Source organism: Phyllobates terribilis, unplaced genomic scaffold (assembly GCF_046119375.1).
Source record: "Phyllobates terribilis strain yellow unplaced genomic scaffold, ASM4611937v1 Scaffold_1__5_contigs__length_1240528914, whole genome shotgun sequence".
Taxonomy (NCBI): Eukaryota; Metazoa; Chordata; class Amphibia; order Anura; family Dendrobatidae; genus Phyllobates; species Phyllobates terribilis.
The window spans coordinates 33,624,874-33,644,622 of record NW_027362761.1 but is presented as its reverse complement, the minus strand read 5'-3'; the positions used below and the strand labels follow the sequence as shown (position 1 = coordinate 33,644,622).

General features: G+C 42.8%; 1 protein-coding gene across 1 annotated transcript in view; it reads left to right on the top strand.

The window, feature by feature from the left end:
* Positions 1 to 1,944: 1,944 nt before the first annotated feature.
* The window catches only part of SHC2 (SHC adaptor protein 2), a 91,144-nt gene continuing 73,339 nt past the window's right edge, over positions 1,945 to 19,749 (top strand). Inside the window, exon 1 of the mRNA XM_073660715.1 lies at positions 1,945 to 2,672. Within this exon, the coding sequence (XP_073516816.1) occupies positions 1,998 to 2,672 (675 nt within the window). The 5' untranslated portion in view covers positions 1,945 to 1,997. The remainder of the gene's footprint in view (positions 2,673 to 19,749) is intronic.

Here is a 19,749-nt window from a genome sequence, read left to right as displayed (position 1 = left end):
TTTTTAAAATCCGAAATGTTGGCCTACTGAAATGTATGTTCAGTAAATGCACTCAATACTTGGTCGGGGCTCCTTTTGCATCAATTACTGCATCAATGCGGCGTGGCATCGAGGCAATCAGCCTTTGGCACTGCTGAGGTGGTATGGAAGCCCAGGTTGCTTTGATAGCAGCCTTCAGCTCGTCTGCATTGTTGGGTCTGGTGTCCCTCATTTTCCTCTTGACAATACCCCATAGATTCTCTATGGCATTAAGGTCAGGCGAGTTTGCTGGCCAATCAAGCACAGTGATACTGTTGTTTTTAAACCAGGTATTGGTACTTTTGGCAATGGGGACAGATGCCAAGTTCCGCGGAATTATGAAATTTCCATTTCCACAAAAAGCTTGTCGGCAGAGGGAAGCATGAAGTGCTCTAAAATTTCCTGGTAGACGGCTGCACTGACTTTGGTCTTGATAAAACACAGTGGACCTATACTAGCAGATGACATGGCTCCCCAAAACATCATTGATTGTGGAAACTTCACACTACACCTCAAGCAGCTTGGATTGTGTGCCTCTCCACTCTTCCTCCAGACTCTGGGACTTTGATTTCCAAATGAAATGCAAAATTTGCTTTCATCTGAAAACAACACGTTGGATCACTGAGCAACAGTCCAGGCCTTTTTCTCCTTGGCCAAGGTAAGACACTTCTGGCATTCTCTATTGGTCATGAGTGGCTTGACACAAGGAATGCGACACTTGTAGCCCATGTCCTGGATACGTCTGTGTGTGGTGGCTCTTGAAGCAATGACTCCAGCAGCAGTCCACTCCTTGTGAATCTCCCCCAAATTTTTGAATGGCCTTTTCTTAACAATCGTTTCAAGGCTGCGGTTATTCCGGTTGCTTGTGCTCCTTTTTCTACCACACTTTTTCCTTCCACTCAACTTTCCATTAATATGCTTGGATACAGCACTCTGTGAACAGCCAGCTTCTTTAGCAATGACCTTTTGTGGCTTATCCTCCTCGTGGAGTGTGTCAATGACTGCCTTCTGGACATCTGTCAATTCAGCAGTCTTCCCCATGATTGTGGAGCCTACTGAAACAGAATAAGGGACCTTTTAAAATGCTTAGGAAGCCTTTGCAGGTGTTTTTTGTAAATTATTCTAATTTACTGAGATAATGACTTTTGTGTTTTCAATGGCTGTAAGCCATAATCATCAACATTAACAGAAATAAACACTTGGAATAGATCACTCTGTTTGTAATGACTCTATATAATATATGAGTTTCACTTTTTGTATTGAAGAATTTAAATGAATTAACTTTTTGAAGATATTCTAATTTAGTGAGAAGCACTTGTATATCACACTCACCTTTATGAGTTGTGCAGTTAGGCACAACTCTAAACATCGTTTTGGGTAACATAAAGATTCCTTCACTTGGTAGCTGCCGTTCCAGTGTACCTTGTAGGTAACTATTCCTTTCCAGATAACCTTTCACGTTGATGTATGAAAAACAAAGAATGGGGTTTTCTGGCTGGTGGTTCTGTTTCAGACGGAATCTCCAAAGTGAGTCAGAGGAATATTTTCATATTCTCTATATGTACAGAGAGATGTGTACAGTCCATATTCTCCTGATTTATATATCTGTATATGCAAACACACAAAAACATGTCACATACATTTCACCTTCTCATAATGCACTGAGATTACACGATTATTAGAGAACATAGAAACAAACATGATAGTTATCTGCTCTTCCTAGTATGCAGTTTTTCTGTAACCATTGTTTCGGGAGATTTGGTTGCTTAGAAACGTTCCAAGATAAGGACAAGGCATTCACAAGATAAATGTAGAATATACTGTAGTGCATGATATGCGGTAATAAACATAAAGGTTTAACTTGTCTTTTTATTAGGTATCCTGCTATGTATAGCTGTATATTAAGAGGTGGGGGATGCGATGATACTATGGCAGGTTCTGCTGACCTGAGCTGGGATGTTGCATGAGGTGGGGGCTACATGAGTAATATGAGAATGACATCATCTTGTGAGAGTGGATCCTCCCCAGGGAGAAGAGAAGAGCAGGAGGAGGGAATGAGAGAGAAAAGCAATCACTCTGAAAGCTCTGGATGGATCCCAGCACACGGCATGCTGGCTGACTCCAAGTATGGACGCTTTCGCAATGAGTCTGTAACTTCAGCAGAGGAACAGACAACTCTACCAGCCGGAGCTATGAGTGGACAAGTTGCCCCTAGTACACCAAGCACATCACCATCACTGGGTCAACCATTCTCTGAACCACAGTGCCCAGAAGAGCAGGATGTAGCTACCACCTTCTGCATGATGATACCCAGGATGGGACAATGGAAATTCTCAAGTCCTGCAGCTTTTCTGAGCCGATCCCCATCCGGTGCCAGCAAGGATTTATCCTTGGAGAAGTCAGGGGCTTCTGGTGGACTAGGGTCAATGTTTGGAGCCTGCGATCCTGTTTGCTCGACACCTTGCACTCTGCAGGTGATAAACCGGTTGCGAGGTGGTGCAGGAGGAGGAAGTAGAAAGGCTTCTCGAACAGAGACATTTAAATTGCCTGGGGAAGAATGGACTCGTAAAGGGACTTTTATCAGCAAACCAGCCCAGGGTTGGCTTCATCCTGATGATCGATTGCAAGGACCTGGGGTCTCTTATATCGTGAGGGTAAGTGTTGGTGAATACAGGTTCAATTAAGTTAGGAGAGGTGACATGAATAATCATATAGGGTGGGGTATACTGAGAGTAAAACAGACACATTAATGTGACAAAATGGTCTAGGGATTGGAGGCCATTCATCTGAACTCAGTAAATTAAACCCGTAAAGCCAAGGCAACGACAGTGATATTAATATACAGCTATAAAAAAACAGTCAGAAAAGATGGCCAATACAATATAAAATCATTCCATCCTGAAGGCCTACAATTCTTTAAGTGATACGCCCTATGTCCCACAACATTCAAATATGAGCAGTTCCCTTTAATTAATGGATCAGCGCTGCAAGAGCAGTGCGCAGAGTGTTATGTTCTGTTACCTAATTGGATAGCTTTTCCCTTCCCTGGTACTGATTTGTAAAAGTGCTGATGCAATGTTTTTCTTCTTTGTTTTGCTGTGCGCTCATTGGATGATGGCTCCTTTGTTTTGAAGGAGCAAAGGAAGGGCTAGGGTAACCATATTAGATTCTGGAACAGTTGTTCTTCTATAGTCCATCCATAAACACATCAGACCAGAATACCATATACATTTCACAATTAACCAAGTCTCATATGGTTTCCAATTCCTAAATGCATTATTACTATTATTTAATATATTGAGCATAATCTATAACGTTACAAGTTAGAATTATTGTTTGACATTTTTGGATATTTTCAGTTACCGTACTGAAGACATCTACACATTTATAGAAGTAATTTGTACTCTGCTATGTCATATGTTATAAATCTTCATTGCACATTATTTGTTACTTTACTTTTTTTTAAATATTACTGAGGGGGTCAGTCTACCTTGTATAATCTGTGATTTCGGCTGACATCTACCCCTTCTGTTGGACATGTCCTTGCCCTAGATTGCCCTGTTAGGGCTCATCTTCTCTGATGCATCTCCCATGGGTAATGAGCTGAGCCAGCGGAGTGTTCGCCGTCTGACATCCATTCTGGAGATTTTCAAACTCATTGCTTAATTCAATACATTTCATTACACGACAAGAGCAAGATGGAGGAATAGAAAAGATAGGATAAGGCAGATAGGCTGAAGAATGAGGTATATAAGATGAGCTTACAGGAGGTAATTTACTTGATTTTAGAATAAGATATGCTAAAACTTTTCCTTGCAAATTATCATTAACCATTTAAGATTCTCATGTGTTATAAAGATGAACGACCTATCTCCTAGCTCTGCCCTCATCATAAATTATTATTCCTTGCAATCACTGGGATAACTAATGTGTCATCACATGTTTTATGTACATCTAATATGATGAGATCATTTGAAGACACCAACACAGACATCGATCGCTTAGAAGTCACACGCAGCCTCCATTGTCACCCATGTCTGTTTACACATATCTATGAATGTCCTGAAGAGGGCAGGTCAGGCTACTGTCTAAGCATGGAGGATCGAGAATTCTAGAAAAGCTCCTAAAGAAAACCTCACAAATATACACCCATCAGAAGATACACAACACAGTATATTCTTCTTTCACTAATTATGGGTATTGGTGGGCCATGGCTTGTGGTATGACAGGTCTTTATTAATATACCTATTGTTTTCAGCAACATTTCTGCTGTTTTTTCAGATCAATGCCTTTCATGCTATTTAATCTATTCAATAAATGAAGTACATTTATGACACGTTGTTGTAAGTGTTAAATATTGTATTTAATTCCTGGCAAATCATAGTACAAAAAAGATCCATTGGTTAAGAACCATAAGGTGGCTTCAATGTAATCGATAGCAATATGTGGTAAATAGATCATTATTCTGGCATCAAACAGTTGCAAAGTTTGGTGCAAAGGGTATTTCCTAAAAATTATGTGACTTTGCACAGGGCCGGCCTGACACTTTAACCTCTGGACCTCTAATTTACTATCACGTATGCCAGAAAATGTAAATTAGTGTAAATTTTAGCTTGAATCTATGCATATTTAATTTTTCTTTTGTTCACGGGCAGCCCTAAAATGTGCCAAATTTATTATGAGGCATGTGCCACCTCCTAATAAATCTGGTGCGCCTTACTCCTGCAGATGTAAAGTCTGTCAGAAGCAGTCAGCACCATAAAATGCTACCTCAGACAGACTTGACTCAAGCAACTCTATCTAGCAGATGCCAGAAGAACCCTGGCCATCACCCTTTAACCCTTATAGAGGGATCTGGACTTACTGCAGGCTTCGCTGGATTGCATCCATGGAGTAGCTGCTGGCAAGAAGAGGGAGCCCGAGCCAAAGATGTTAAACTAGTCGGGCCAATAACCAAAGAGTCAAAACCATAGTCAGGATTACAGCAGAGGTCAGATACCAAATGGTTAGTGAAAGCGAAGTCAGTCAGGATTCTGAAGAATGGGGTCTTAAGGTAAGATCAAAATCAAAACAAGAAAACCACCAGCAAACCCCCCCCAAAAAAACTGGGGTGTGGTACTGCCCCATTGGCCACAGCAAGGAGCTGGCTACACAGCACACATGCCCATTCTGACTGTCTGAGTAGCACCACAAATCCCAAGCACACCAGTATACCTGGCTGGACAACATTTGCACTGCCCATTAATATTGGCCATAACACATCTATCACCAATGCTTCTCACGGGATGAATATGGCCGCAACTGGCAACAGAAGCAGAAGCCACAGGAGCAGGTCCGGATAGAGCTACAGCAGTGTGCTGTTACTTCAAGACTGGCATATGAAAAACTGGACTTGATAAACTCCCAGCATGATGTAAAGATTTATATGAGAAAAAAAGCATTTGGTCTCATGCCAGTTCAGAGAATATCAGATTAGTCCATGTTCACATGCAGCATTTTTTATGCAAATGAAAAACTGCTTTTTACAGTACCAGCAAAAGCTATGAGACTTCAGAAACCTCGTGTACATGCTTTTTTCTTCCTGGCTGAATTTGAGAACTGCAACGTTGAAATCTACAGCGTGTCATTTCTTTCAGCGCGCATCATTTTTTTCATCCATAGAAAGCAATGAGAAAGTGAAAAAAACATTGCAAAAAGCACAACAAACATTGCTGCAGCGTGTCCGCTGCATTTTAAGCATTTTTGGTGAATAAAACTAACTTTATTAAACATATACTGTAGATAAAGCACACATGTAATCCGCACCCAAAAAAAGCGCAACTAAAACACCGCAAAAAAATGAGAAGACAGGCATTTTGAACGCAGTGTTTTTACAGCCAAGAGAGTAGGTTTTGGCTGCAGAACAAAAACCTACAGAATTTGTCCAAAGCCAAGGGCCAACCAAGTATACAATTATCAAACCTATAAAGAAAGGCTACACATACCATAAATAATTCAAAGACATAACTTTATTAACAAATAAAAGAGACAGTCTTAGAAATAACAATAAAGAAATGAGTGGTTATGTTTACATTAATCCAATGATTCAAAATATATCTAAAAATTGGCTCCAAAGTGCAACATTTGATACAGTGTTATAGGACATATTAAAATAGATATGATCAAAGAATAAGGCGAAGATGACTTCCCTAAATATGGTAAACGTTCCTAATATGTAAATTCCCTTCTGAAATATCACAGCATCACCACTAACAGAGGTAGATATGTAGGGGAAAAAAGTTCTTACTTAGTAGAAAAATAGTAATTCATAAAAAGTTATTTGGATTGAAAATGAAAAATATGTAACACTATATGCAAATATCCAATAAAGTGCAATAATAAGAATGCAAAGTGACTACAAAGCGCAAAAGGAGTGCTACATATAATAAGCTGCACAATATGGCATAGATGACTAGGTCTTCCTCATAAGCAGATAATGGATGAGCCCTTCCTTATGCGTTCACATAAGGAACCACACAGAGGAAAGGCGTGGATGTTCTGTTTATATTACTAGAAGATATAATATGTCTTCAACCTGTGCAACTGCTTAATCATATTAGTGGTGTCTATGAGATCACATGTATGGGGCTAAGCGCATTCCTGCTCATAACTCACAATTACTGGTGGATGTTTAGGAGATCCATTCATGAGTGGGACTTTGTGTAGCACACTGCTGGCATTAAATTAACAGATGGCAGCCTAGAAGCCCATATTCAGTTCCTCAAAATAGCTAATTAGTGTCTGCCCTGTGGTCGCATTTTTTGCGTTTTCAATTTTTCCTCCTCTTCTTCCAAGAGGCATAACGTTTTTAAGTGTATGGAGTGAGGCAGCGCTGAATGGCCGGGGGTATGTATAACATATACATACCCTCTGGTCCCAGGTCTCATACCGGCGAATCCCCGCAGCGCACAGTGCCTGCGTTGGGGGCATTCATAAGTCTGCAGTCACACAGAGTGACTGCAGACTTATCACTTTTGACCGGACAACCTCTTTAAGCAAAAGGCACCACTAACCAAATAACACCATGATGACCAAGGAGATCTCCAAACAAATCAAGTTGTTGAGAAGTACAAGTCAGGGTTGGGTTATAAAAAAAAAAAAAAATTATCCCAATCTCTGATGATTCCCTGGAGCAGTATCAAATGCATTATTATCAAATGGAAAGAAAATGGTACCACATCAAACCCAAGAGAGGGCCGCCCACCAAAACTCTCAGTCCGGGCAAGAAGGGCATTAATCAGAGAGGCAGTAAAGAGACCAAAGGTAGCCCTGAAGGAGCTGCAGAGTTCCCAAGCAAAGGCTGGAGTATCTGTCCATACGACCACAATAAGCTGTTACACTCCATAGAGATGGCCTTGATGGAAGAGTGGGCAGAAAAAAGCCTTTACTTACACATAAAAATTGTAGGTCTTGCTTTGAGTTTGCCAAAAGACATGTGGGAGACTCCCCAAATGAATGGAGGAAGGTGCTGTGGTCAGATGAGACCAAAATTGAACTTTTTCGCCACCAAGGTAAATGCTGTATTCTAGCGCCAAACCAACACAGTTCATCACCCCAAGAACAACATCCCCACAGTGAAACATGGTGGTGACAGCATCATGCTATGGGGAAGGGAATGTTTTTCAACAGAAGGGACAGGGAAAATGGTCAGAGTAGAGGGGAAGATGGATGGTGCGAAATACAGGGAAATTCTTGTGCAAAACCTGTTTCAGTCTGTCAGTGATTTGAGACTGGGACAGAGGTTCACCTTCCAACAAGACAAAGACCCAAAGCATACTGCTAAAGCAACACTCGAGTGGTTTAATGGGAAATGTGTAAATGTTTTGGTGTGACTTAGTCAAAGCCCAGACCATAATCCCATTGAGAATCTATATTCAGACTTGAAGATTGCTGTTAACCGGAGGAAACCATCTAACTTGAAGGAGTTGGAACAGTTTTGCCTTGAGGAATGGGCAAAAATCCCAGTGGCAACATGCGGAAAGCTCAGAGACTTATCCACAGTGAATTGCAGATACAATTGTCGCAAAAGGAGGCTCTACAAAGTACTGACTTTAGGAGGGTGACTAGTTATGCACAATGAAGTTTTCAGTTATTTTGTCCTATTTGTTGTTTGCTTCACAATAAAAAGAAAACCAAATTGCCACAGTTGTAGGCATTTTCATTACATGAACTGATGCAAACCCCCCAAAAAACTGTGAAATTCCAGGTTATGAGGTATCAAAACATGAAAAATGCCAAGGGGGTGAATACTTTCACAAGCCACTGTACGACATTTTGATAGCTTTTTATTGGATTTTTTTTAGTGAGGAGTGGTGACTAAAAATGCTATCCTGATGTTTTGTCCTTCTCTCTGTAGCACCCATTTAATCCGCTTCGGTAGACAGGGTGTCTAGTTGTTCTCACCTTAGTATGGCGCAGTGCATCCATCCAAATCTTGCTGGGAGCTCTAGGTGAATGCAGGAATGTCTTCCTCTTCTGCCAGGGGTCAACTCGGAAGAACCCCTCTCCACACTCCCTACACATTCGCAAGAGATGAGATTGAAACACTTAGGCCGTGTTCACATGTTCAATATTTGGTCAGTATTTTACATCAGTATTTGTAAGCCAAAACCAGGAGGGGAACAAGCAGAGGAAAAGTATAATAGAAACATGTGCACCACTTCTGCATTTGTCACCCACTCCTGGTTTTGGCTTACAAATACTGATGTAAAATACTGACCAAGTACTGAACATGCGAACATGGCCTTAAGGGTTCCCTGAAGGGTCTAGTTTCCAAAATGGTGTCACTTGTGGGGGGTTTCTACTGTTTAGGCCTATCAGGGGCTCCCCAAACAAGACATGGCGTCCGCTAATTCAAGCAAATTTTACATTCAAAAAGTCAAATGCCGCTCCTTTCCTTCCGAACCCTGCCATGTGTCCAAGCAGAGGCTTTCTCAGGAGAAATTGCACAACAAATTTTGCGGTCTATTTTTTCTTTTTACCATTGCAAAAATAAAAAAAATTGCGTCTAAAATAACATTTTGTGAAAAAAGTTAAATGTTCATTTTTTTTTCACATTCCAAAAATTCCTGTGAAGCACCTGAAGGGTTAATAAACTTCTTGACTGTGGTTTTGAGCACCTTGAGGGGTGCAGTTTTTAGAATGTAGTCAATTTGGGGTATTTTCTGTCATAAAGACCCCTCAAAGTCACTTCAAATGTGATGTGGTACTTAAAAAAAAAATGGTTTTGTAAATTTTGTTGGAAAAATAAGAAATCGCTGCTCAACTTTTAACTTTTTTAACTTCCTAACAAAAAAAAATTTTTGGTTCCAAAATTGTGCTGATGTAAAGTAGACATGTGGGAAATGTTATTTATTAACTATTTTGTGTGACATATCTCTCTGATTTAAGGGTATGAAAATTCAAATTTTGAATTTTCAAATTAAAATTTGAAATTTTCAACGTTTTTGCCAAATTTCCGATTTTTTCACAAATAAACGCAATTCATATCGAAAAAATGTTACCACTATCATGAAGTACAATATGTCACGAAAAAACAATCTCAGAATCATTGGGATCCATTGAAGCGTTTCAGAGTTATTACCTCATAAAGTGACAGTGGTCAGAACTGTAAAAATTGGCCTGGTCTTTAACTTGCAAACCACCTTCAGAGGTAAAGGGGTTAAACGCATCCAATTGTGAAAGTTATTATTATTCCAAGATTTATTGATTAAAATGAACTTTCGTTTGTGGGAAAACCCCTTTAAGTTTATGCAGCAAGCTTACCTGTGGATCTCATTGTAGGACCAATCTTCATGCCAGTTTTGATTATCTAATCATTTATTTTGAAAATTTTCCACATATGTAGGATGGGTTATTGTTAGATAGTAGAGCTGGTTATGCTTACGTATATATTCATTGTCCATTGAATTGATATATTTGACATGTTAAGTATATTTGTCATTTTTTATTCCTTTGTCTATTTTGATCATCTTTGGAATATTAAATACATATGCCTTTTTCCTTATCATTCTCATGTCTAATATGATTCAGGGTGAACATTAGGGAATTCAGGGCTGCTGACGTTGAGCGGGGACGCCTTACCGTTTAACATTAGGGTGCCAACCTCCACAGCAAGGCAGGGAAAGAGATAGGACATTCTAGGGTAAGATTAACCCCTTCTATGCCACACTTGTGTGAAAGAATTATTCCCTGATAATATACCTATGTCTCCTTTTCTCCGCAGTAGGGTAGTATGACTACCAAGGATTATTGAATCCCCACTACCAAATATGTGTATAAATCTTTTACCGTCGTGCTATATTTGTATGGGGATATTTTATATGTTTTGTTGTTAGTCTTTATGCTTTTAGAATAAAAGCAAGTTAATATTTAGGTGTCTACAGTGAAGGAAATAATTATTTGATCCCTTGCTGTTTTTGTAAGTTTGCCCACTGACAAAGACATGAACAGTCTATAATTTTAAGGGTAGGTTAATTTTAACATTGAGAGATAGAATATCCCAAAAAAATCAAGAAAATCACATTTTATAAATTAGATATATTTATTTGCATTTTGTGGTGAGAAATAAGTATGTGATTCCTCTGGTAAACAACACTTAATACTTGGTGGCAAAACCCTTATTGGCCAGCACAGCAGTCAGACGTTTTTTGTAGTTGATGATGAGGGTTGCGCACATGTCAGGAGGAATTTTGGTCCACTCCTCTTTGCAGATCATCTCTAAATCATTCAGATTTTGAGGCTGTTGCTTGGCAACTCAGAGCTTCAACTCCCTCCATAAGTTTTCTATGGGATTAAAGTCTGGAGACTGGCTAGGCCACTCCATGACCTTAATGTACTTCTTTATGAGCCACTTCTTTGTTGCCTTGGCTGTATGTTTTGGGTCATTGTCTTGTTGGAAGACCCAGCCACGACCCATTTTTAATGTCCTGGCGGAGGGAAGGAGGTTGTCACTCAGGATTTTACGGTACATGGCTCCATCCATTCTCCCATTGATGCGGTGAAGTAGTCCTGTGCCCTTAGCAGAGAAACACCCCCAAAACATAATGTTTCCACCTCCATGCTTGACAGTGGGGACGGTGTGCTTTGGGTCATAGGCACCATTTCTCTTCATCCAAACACGGCTAGTTGAGTTAATGCCAAAGAGCTCAATTTTTGTCTCATCTGACCACAGCATCTTCTCCCAATAACTCACAGAATCATCCAGGTGTTCATTGGCAAACTTCAGACGGGCGTGCACATGTGCCTTCTTGAGCAGGGGAACCTTGCGGGCACTGCAGAATTTTAAACCTTTAAGGCGTAATGTGTTACCAATGATTTTCTTGGTGACTGTGGTCCCAGCTGCCTTGAGATCATTAACAAGTTCCCCCCTGTGTAGTTTTAGGCTGATCTCTCACCTTCCTCATGTTCAAGGATACCCCACGAGGTGAGATTTTGCATGGTGCGCCAGATCGATGTCGATTGACAGTCATTTTATATTTCTTCCATTTTCTTACTATTCCACCAACAGTTGTCTCCTTCTCACCCAGCGTCTTACTTATGATTTTGTAGCCCATTCTAGCTTTGTGCAGGTCTATAATCTTGTCCCTGACATCCTTATAAAGCTCTTTGGTCTTGCCCATGTTGTAGAGGTTATAGTCTGACTGCTTCATTGAGTCTGTGGACAGGAGTCTTTAATACAGGTGACTATGTAAGACAGCTGTAGATTTATACTCTAGGCAGAGGGATAGCTCGAACAATTTATGGGCAAGTCTCCCACTTCTCATCTAGTTTGCTGGAGCAATGATTCTTTTTAAGCCGGACTCGATATCCGACAGTTAAAGGTTTTGCTTTGGCATTCAAGTTGTGGTTCTTTTCTTGTCTCTGATGAACGCTTTTATTCTCTGTTCCACAATGACATTAGCTACTTCTAGTCGTCGCTGATGCTCTTTGAACCAATCAGTGTGTGGTAGATGGTTGACTGTCTCTGGAACGTGCACTTCCAAGGCAACATCTGCTGGTAGTCTTCCTTGTCGACCAAACATCAGGTAATAAGGCGTATACCCGGTGGAACAATGGACATTGTTATTGTAGAGATAGAACAATTCTGGCAGTAGATTCAGCCAATCAGTTCTCTGCTGAGCAGGTATTGCATGTAGCATGTCAATTAGAGTCTGGTTCATTCACTCACACGGACCATTACACTGAGGATGATATGCAGTTGTTCTCACTTTCTTACAGCTATAGAGGCTACACAGTTCTTGGAACAGTTCAGATTCAAATGCAGCACCTCTATCAGTTAGGATCTTTTCTGGATATCCATAAGATTGTACAAAAATCTTCTAGAAAATTTTGGCTGTCGTTTTTGCTGTAAGATCTTTGACTGGAACTGCCACAGCAAATTTCGTATTCAGGCCATAGCTAGTGAGTGTGTTGAAGACCTCTGACAGGTGCTCAAGGTGTTCCTCATATCTTCTGGAAAACACAATCACATCATGCAGGTAAATCAGGACCGTCTCAAAGTTCTTATGACCTAGGCAGTATTCCATTAGACTTTGGAAAGTTTCTGGGGCATTGCACAGTTCAAATGGCATAAAATTGAATTCAAACAGGCCCATAGTCGTTATGAAGGCTGTTTTCTCTTGGTCTTCTGGGGCTACAGGTACTTGCCATTACCCGCTGGTCAGGTCCAATGTTGAGAAGAATGCAGCTAACTTTAAGGCTGTGAAGGATCCCTCAATACGTGGCTTGGGGTAGGCATCTTTGTGGGTGACACTATTCAGCTTTCTATAGTACATAGAGAAGAGGATGTTCCTGTCTTTCTTCCTCACAAGGACAAGTGGTTCCGCCCAAGGACTGTGACTGTCTCTGATAACATCTGTGCTTTTCATGTCCTGGATTAACTTTTTCACTGGCTGGTACATCAATGGAGGAATGGGCCGGTGTCTTTGCCGGATAGAGGTGCATCTCACATAATTAGAATATCATCAAAAAGTAAATTTATTTCAGTTCTTCAATACAAAAAGTGAAACTCATATATTATATAGAGTCATTACAAAGAGAGTGATCTATTTCAAGTGTTTATTTCTGTTGATGATTATGGCTTACAGCCAATGAAAACACAAAAGTCATTATCTCAGTAAATTAGAATACTTTATAACACCAGGTTGAAAAATGATTTTTAAATCCAAAATGTTGGCCTACTGAAATGTATGTTCAGGAAATGCACTCAATACTTGGTCGGGGCTCCTTTTGCCTCAATTACTGCATCAATGCGGTGTGGCATGGAGGCGATCAGCCTGTGGCACTGCTGAGGTGTTATGGAAGCCCAGGTTGCTTTGATAGCAGCCTTCAGCTCGTCTGCATTGTTGGGTCTGGTGTGTCTCATCTTCGTCTTGACAATACCTCATTCTCTATGGGGTTAAGGTCAGATGAGTTTGCTGGCCAATCAAGCACAGTGTTACTGTTGTTTTTAAACCAGATATTGGTACTTTTGGCAGTGTGGACAGGTGACAAGTCCTGCTGGAGTATGAAATGTCCATCTCCAAAAAGCTGGTTGGCAGAGGGAAGCATGAAGTGCTCTAAAATTTCCTTGTAGACGGCTGCGCTGACTTTGGTCTTGATAAAATACAGTGGACCTACACCACCAGATGACATGGCTCCCCAAAAGCATCACTGATTGTGGAAACTTTACACTTGACATCAAGCAGCTTGGATTGTGTGCCTCTCCACTCTTCCTCCAGACTCTGGGACCTTGATTTCCAAATGAAATGCAAAATTTACTTTGCATTACTTAGTGTGGCAATGACTGCCTTCTAGATATCGGTCAAGTCAACAGTCTTCCCCATGATTGTGGAGCCTACTGAAACAGACTAAGGGACCTTTTTAATCGCTTACGAAGCCTTTGCAGGTGTTTTTTTGTTAATTATTTTAATTTACTGAGATAATGACTTCTGTGTTTTCATTGGCTGTAAGCCATAATCATCAACATTAAAAGAAATAAACACTTGAAATAGATCACTCTTTAATGACTCTATATAATATATGAGTTTCACTTTTTGCATTGAAGAATAGTGATGGGCGAGCACTAAAATGTTCGGGTGCTCGATGCTCGGGTCGAGCAGACTGGAATATTCGGGAGTAGTGTTGAGCCACCCCCGTAGTGTTCGAGTTCGGTTCGGTTCGTCGAACACCCGTGTGTTCGCCGAACTGTTCGTCGAACTGTTCGTCGAACACCTTCGAACACCGTTAAAATCAATGGCAGGCAAACAAAAACACATAGAAACACATAGAAAACACCTTCAAAGGTGTCCAAAAGCTGACAAACTGCTCAGAAGACACAACTAACACATGGAAAAGTGACAAGTACATATAGTCATGCGAAAAGAAAAGAGGTGGAGGAGTAAAAGGAGGGGGAGACACAGATATAGGCATGTCATGCCCTTCTAAAATCCAAAAAGTGAGAAGCCGACACGTTCAGTCCGCTCCTGCCCGTGCCACCTCCGCGTCGCCGGGTTTGTGCCAGAGCCGCGGTGAACCCTGACGGCCAGCCCCCCTCTCCCAATACTGGTGCCTGTCCGCTGGTGGGTCGAGCGAGCCCCCCTGTGGTGGAGGCAGCTCTAAGCTTTTTAATTTAAATTGTCTCTCTAATTTGAATGAATACACTTTAAATCCATTTACAAGGATCTATTGGAGGGCAAGTCTCATGCCAGCAGCCGCGTAATTCCAGCTCCAGTAGCGTCCACTAAAGCTGCTGCAGTTAAAAAGCTTTTATAAGGATCGAGCTCGGCTGTCCACCGCAAGGCATCCTACTGCCAGTCCCAGCCCCTATGCCTTGGGGTGCCTCCTGATGCTCTTCACTGAGTATCCCGTGGTCCCGAAGCATTTCCTTTGAAAAAATTAAGTGTCCAAACTACAGGTGGTGTAGCTTGCTTAACAGCCGGGATAATGCGCTGACTAGCAGACACTGCTACTAGGCACAAAGTATTTCCTGGGCTAGATGCAGTTAAAAATTTGTAATTAGATACTCTCGTTGGATGCTGAGAAAGCATTCCATAGAGTCTCCTGGCACGCCATATATGATTCTCTTAAAAAGCTTGGGGTAGGGGTCTAGGGGACCCTTTTATAGCCAAAATCACGGCCCTGTATCGCAATACGTCACCTAGGCTGAAGATAAATGGAACTGTAGCACCCTGAGGGCTCGGTTGCTACAGAGGTATTGCACCTCACCCAGAGGTGTGATATCTCACTCTCAGGTAAGGATGTAGTGTGGATCAGGACCCGACACCTGCATGCATTACACCACATTGCCGTGGGGCAGGGCGACCAATATGCCCCTGAGATGGGCACGACAGTCCCTGTCCCTGGCTGGAGTGGGGGGAGGGAACACTGAGGAAGGGGAACCCTGTAGTGCAGGAGCAGGGAGGAAGCAGTTCCTGGGTGCATTGAGAAGGGAGTATAAAAGGTGGGCACCATCTTAGTTCAGTGCAGAGAAGTCTGAGCAGAAGTGGCAGGGAGCAGGGGCTCTGCATGAGCTCTGCTCCGGAGGCGGGCCTAGTAACAGAGGCCCAGGCCTGGAAGAGGGAGAAGGAAGGAAGAGGAGCGGAGAAGGCTCCAGGAACGAGGAACGAAGGGATCCCAGGGGTGCGGACGGGCGAGTCGCCACCGCACGCCCGAATCCACCTGCGTGGAGGGGTCAGGCCAAAGGGGGAGACCGGTCCCCGAAACTAGTGGAGGCAGGAAACGACCCTCAGCTAGAAACCGGAGGCTGTGACATTTTATGTGGCGCAGCCCCTCGCTACACCCGCTAGGAAGGCACCACATAGGGTCAGGGAAACTGGCGCCAAGTTTACCAAGAGGAGGCCCGAGGCAGCCGGACAGAAGGGTTGGTAAGAAAGGCCAGACAAAGGACACACAAAGGGGGTCCTGTGAAGCGCTCCAAAGTTATCTGGGAGGTGTCTGAGCCCCTCACCTGGTGAGCACAGTACGACGTGGGCAGCCGTTACCTGCAGACGTGGTCTGGATAATAAGAACTGTGAGTAAAGGCCCTGGACTGCATCACTGACTCCGTGTCGTTACTGCTGCTGCCCTGCACCATCACCCCATCCTCCGCATACACTGCCCTGAGGCTATACTCCTCCCGTGGGGAGTTATGCTACGCTCTGCTGCACCCACAACACCAGCCTCAGCGGTCTGCCCTGGAGCGGCGGTTCACTCTGACCGCAATCCACGGGTGGCGTAGTCGGACATTTAAACATCAAAACCACATAAATAGTTCCGCCACTGGTTTGACCGCCCTGAGCCACGGAACCGGGTCGCCGCCACGGAGACTACAACCACCAGCATCCACCAAAAAGGGTCCGGCTCCGGGTGTCCCAAGGCCCAGGGGGCGCATCAGAACATTTTCATCACCTTTCACAATCACCAATGGAACAAGGCAGGGATGTTCTCTGTCCCCTCTCTTATACATCCTAGTGACGGAGCACCTGCTCTCATCAATTCGCCATAACCCCAATATTAGGTGGATTGAGGTGGGAGGCACCGAGTACAAGTGCTCTCTATTTGCTGATGATGTCCTAGTATATATCACTCAATCACATATATCCATCCATGCTGTTATGGCTGAAATAGATCACTTTGTTACATGTCAAATTTTAAAATCAATGCAGCGAAGTCTGAGGCCCTCGATGTCTCCCTCCCCAAATCCATATAGGATTCCATCCAGTCCAACTTTCCCTTTGCCTGGCCCTCACAGGGTATCAAATACTTAGGAATTCCTATTCATAGAGACCTCTCCCATCTATGTTATCTTAATTTTGGGCCCTTTATTGAACAACTCCATACAGACCATGGTTGACAAGTTAGAACTGTAAGATTCACTACGTGAACCACTGGTGTTTTGTGGAAAAGCACATGTGCACTGTGTTCCAAATTATTATGCAAAAAGTGTTTAGGAGTGATAAGGGAAGAATTTGTTTGTTTGTCAGTTAAACTCATTGATGGTGATGTGTGTCAGGGCTCTTTATATCACTGTAAGCAATTGCAGACACCTGTGCTAATTAGTTTGGTAGGTGTGTCCAATGAAAGGCAAGACTACTTAAGAAGGCTGTCTCACATTATTAAGCAGCCTACATTTTCTGCCAAAATGGGAAAGAAAAAGGATGTGTCGGCTGCTGAGAAGCAACAAATTGTGGAGTGTTTAGGTCAAGGCATGACTACAATCAACATTGTGCGATGATCAGGATGAAGTGTCTTGGCAATCAAGAAGTATGTAGCTGATTCACAGTACACACGTGTGCGTGCTGATAAGGGCAAATTGAGGACTCTTTCCTACAGGCAATTACGTCAGGTTGAAAGAGCAGCGGCAAAAAAGCCTTGTCATAGCAGCAGACAAGTTTTTGAAGCTGCTGGTGCCTCCAACGTCCCCCGAACAACAAGATGCAGGGTCCTTCAGAGGTTTGCAGCTGTGCATACGCCATCCTGTCAACCTCCTCTATCCACTTCACACAAGCAGAAACGGCTCCAGTGGGCCAAACATTACATGAAGACTGATTTCAAAACTGTTTTGTTCACGGATGAGTGCCGTGCAGCGCTCGATGGTCCAGATGGATGGAGTGGAGGATGGCTGGTTGATGGACACCCCACGCAAACACGGCTACAGCGCCAACAAGGAGGAGGTGGAGTAATGTTTTGGGCTGGAATCATGGGGAGAGAGATTGTCGGCCCCTTTAGGATCCCTGAAGGCGCTAAAGATGAACTCCATAATGTATGTGGATTTTCTCAAACAGCACTTCCTGCCATGGTTCAAGAAGAAGAACCGTGTATTTCACAGCAAGATCATTTTTTTGCATGACAATGCACCATCTCATGCTGCACATAAAACATCTGCATCTCTGGCTGATATGGGCATAAAAGGGGACAAACTTATGGTGTGACCCCCATGCTCCCCTGACCTCTACCCCATTCAGAACCTTTGGAGCATCATTAAAAGGAGTGTCTATGATGGCGGGAGGCAGTTCACATCTAAGCAACAGCTCTGGGAGGGTATTCTGTCCTCATGCAAAACAATTGAAGCAGAAACCATCCAAAACCTGACAAATTCAATGGACGAGAGAGTTCAGAAGCTCCTTTCGAACAAGGGGTCCTATGTGAAAATGTAACATCACCTAGAATAAAGTTTTGAGTTGAAAACTGTTTGATTTCAGTTTCTAACAACCTGCTAATGCTTATAATTTCAAAAATGACCATTTTTTTGGTCTTTATTAAAATGAAAAGGTTGATCGAAAAGTTTGGGGGATCTAAGAGTGTGGCAACCCAGTAGTCATGATTACTTCGAATTCTGACAATATGAGGGTCATGCTGCAGGTAGTGCAGCAAGAAGGCACTTATGTGTCTTGCGCATCTCGGAGCCCCAAAATTATTTTCCGGGCTAGATGCAGCTAAAAATTATTATTAATTTTAAATCTGGTGAAGCTTTAGTATAGATGGCCTAATAGGATCAGTGCTGCACACTGCTACAAAGCCCAAATTATTTTCCAGTCAAGATACAGATAAACATGATTAGTAATTTTAAATCTGGTGGAGCTTATTATAGATGGCCTAATAGAATCAGTGCTGCACACTGCTACAAAGCCCAAATTATTTTCCAGCCAAGATACAGATAAACATGATTAGTAATTTGAAAGCTTAAAACGGTTGGTAGGGTGATTTTAACCAATCATCAAGCTTTTACTCTCCCCAGGATGACACAGGGGTAGAAAAGTCGTTTCGGATCCATGATTTGTTCATCTTTATGAACGTGAGTCTGTCTACATTATCAGTGGAGAGCCGCGTGCGCTTATCTGTCAGCACACCACCAGCAGCGCTGAACACACGTTCAGACAGAACGCTGGCTGTGGGGCATGACAAGATCTCCAAGGCGTAAGTGGCTAGCTCCGGCCATTTATCCAGATTGGAAGCCAAAAAGAGCAAGGGTCCAGTGACACAGTCATGGCTTCAATGTTTACTTGGAGATACTCCTGTACCATCGTCTCTAGGCGTTGACTATGTGTCAGACTTCTTGTCTCCTGTGGCCTTGCAAAGGATGGGCTAAAAAAGTGGTGAAATGATTCCGCAAAATTGATGTTACCAGCAGATACTGTGGTTCTGTTACGGTTTGAGTGCTGAACACTTGACGGTCCCACGGTTGGCAAGTTGGAACTGTAAGATTCACTACGTGCACCACTGGTATTTTGTGGAAAAGCACATGTAAGATTCTGCAACAGTCTCTGCTGATACTCCTGCATGCGTGCATCCCTTTCTATGGCAGGAATAATTTCTGCAAATTTACTTTTGTACCGGGGATCTAACAGTGTGGCAACCCAGTAGTCAGGATTATTTCTAATTCTCACAATTCGAGGGTCATGTTGCAGGTAGTGCAGCAAGAAGGCACTCATGTGTGTTGCGCATCCAGGAGCACCAAGTCCCTGTTGTGTTGGTGGCGAGGTAACAATCATGCTTCCTTCCTCTGTCCTCTCCCCCCAACCTCGCACAACAGAAATGTGATCAAGGTCTCCCTCATCTGATGAGTCTTCCATCAGTTCGTCCTCCACTTCTTCCTGGGCTCCTGCACCTTCCTCACTAGTTTGGCTGCTACCATGCGCCCTGGTAAAACCATCTCCCCCACTCTCACATGCCTGCCGCCTTGGTGCTGCCGACCGTCTGGACCTTGCAGAT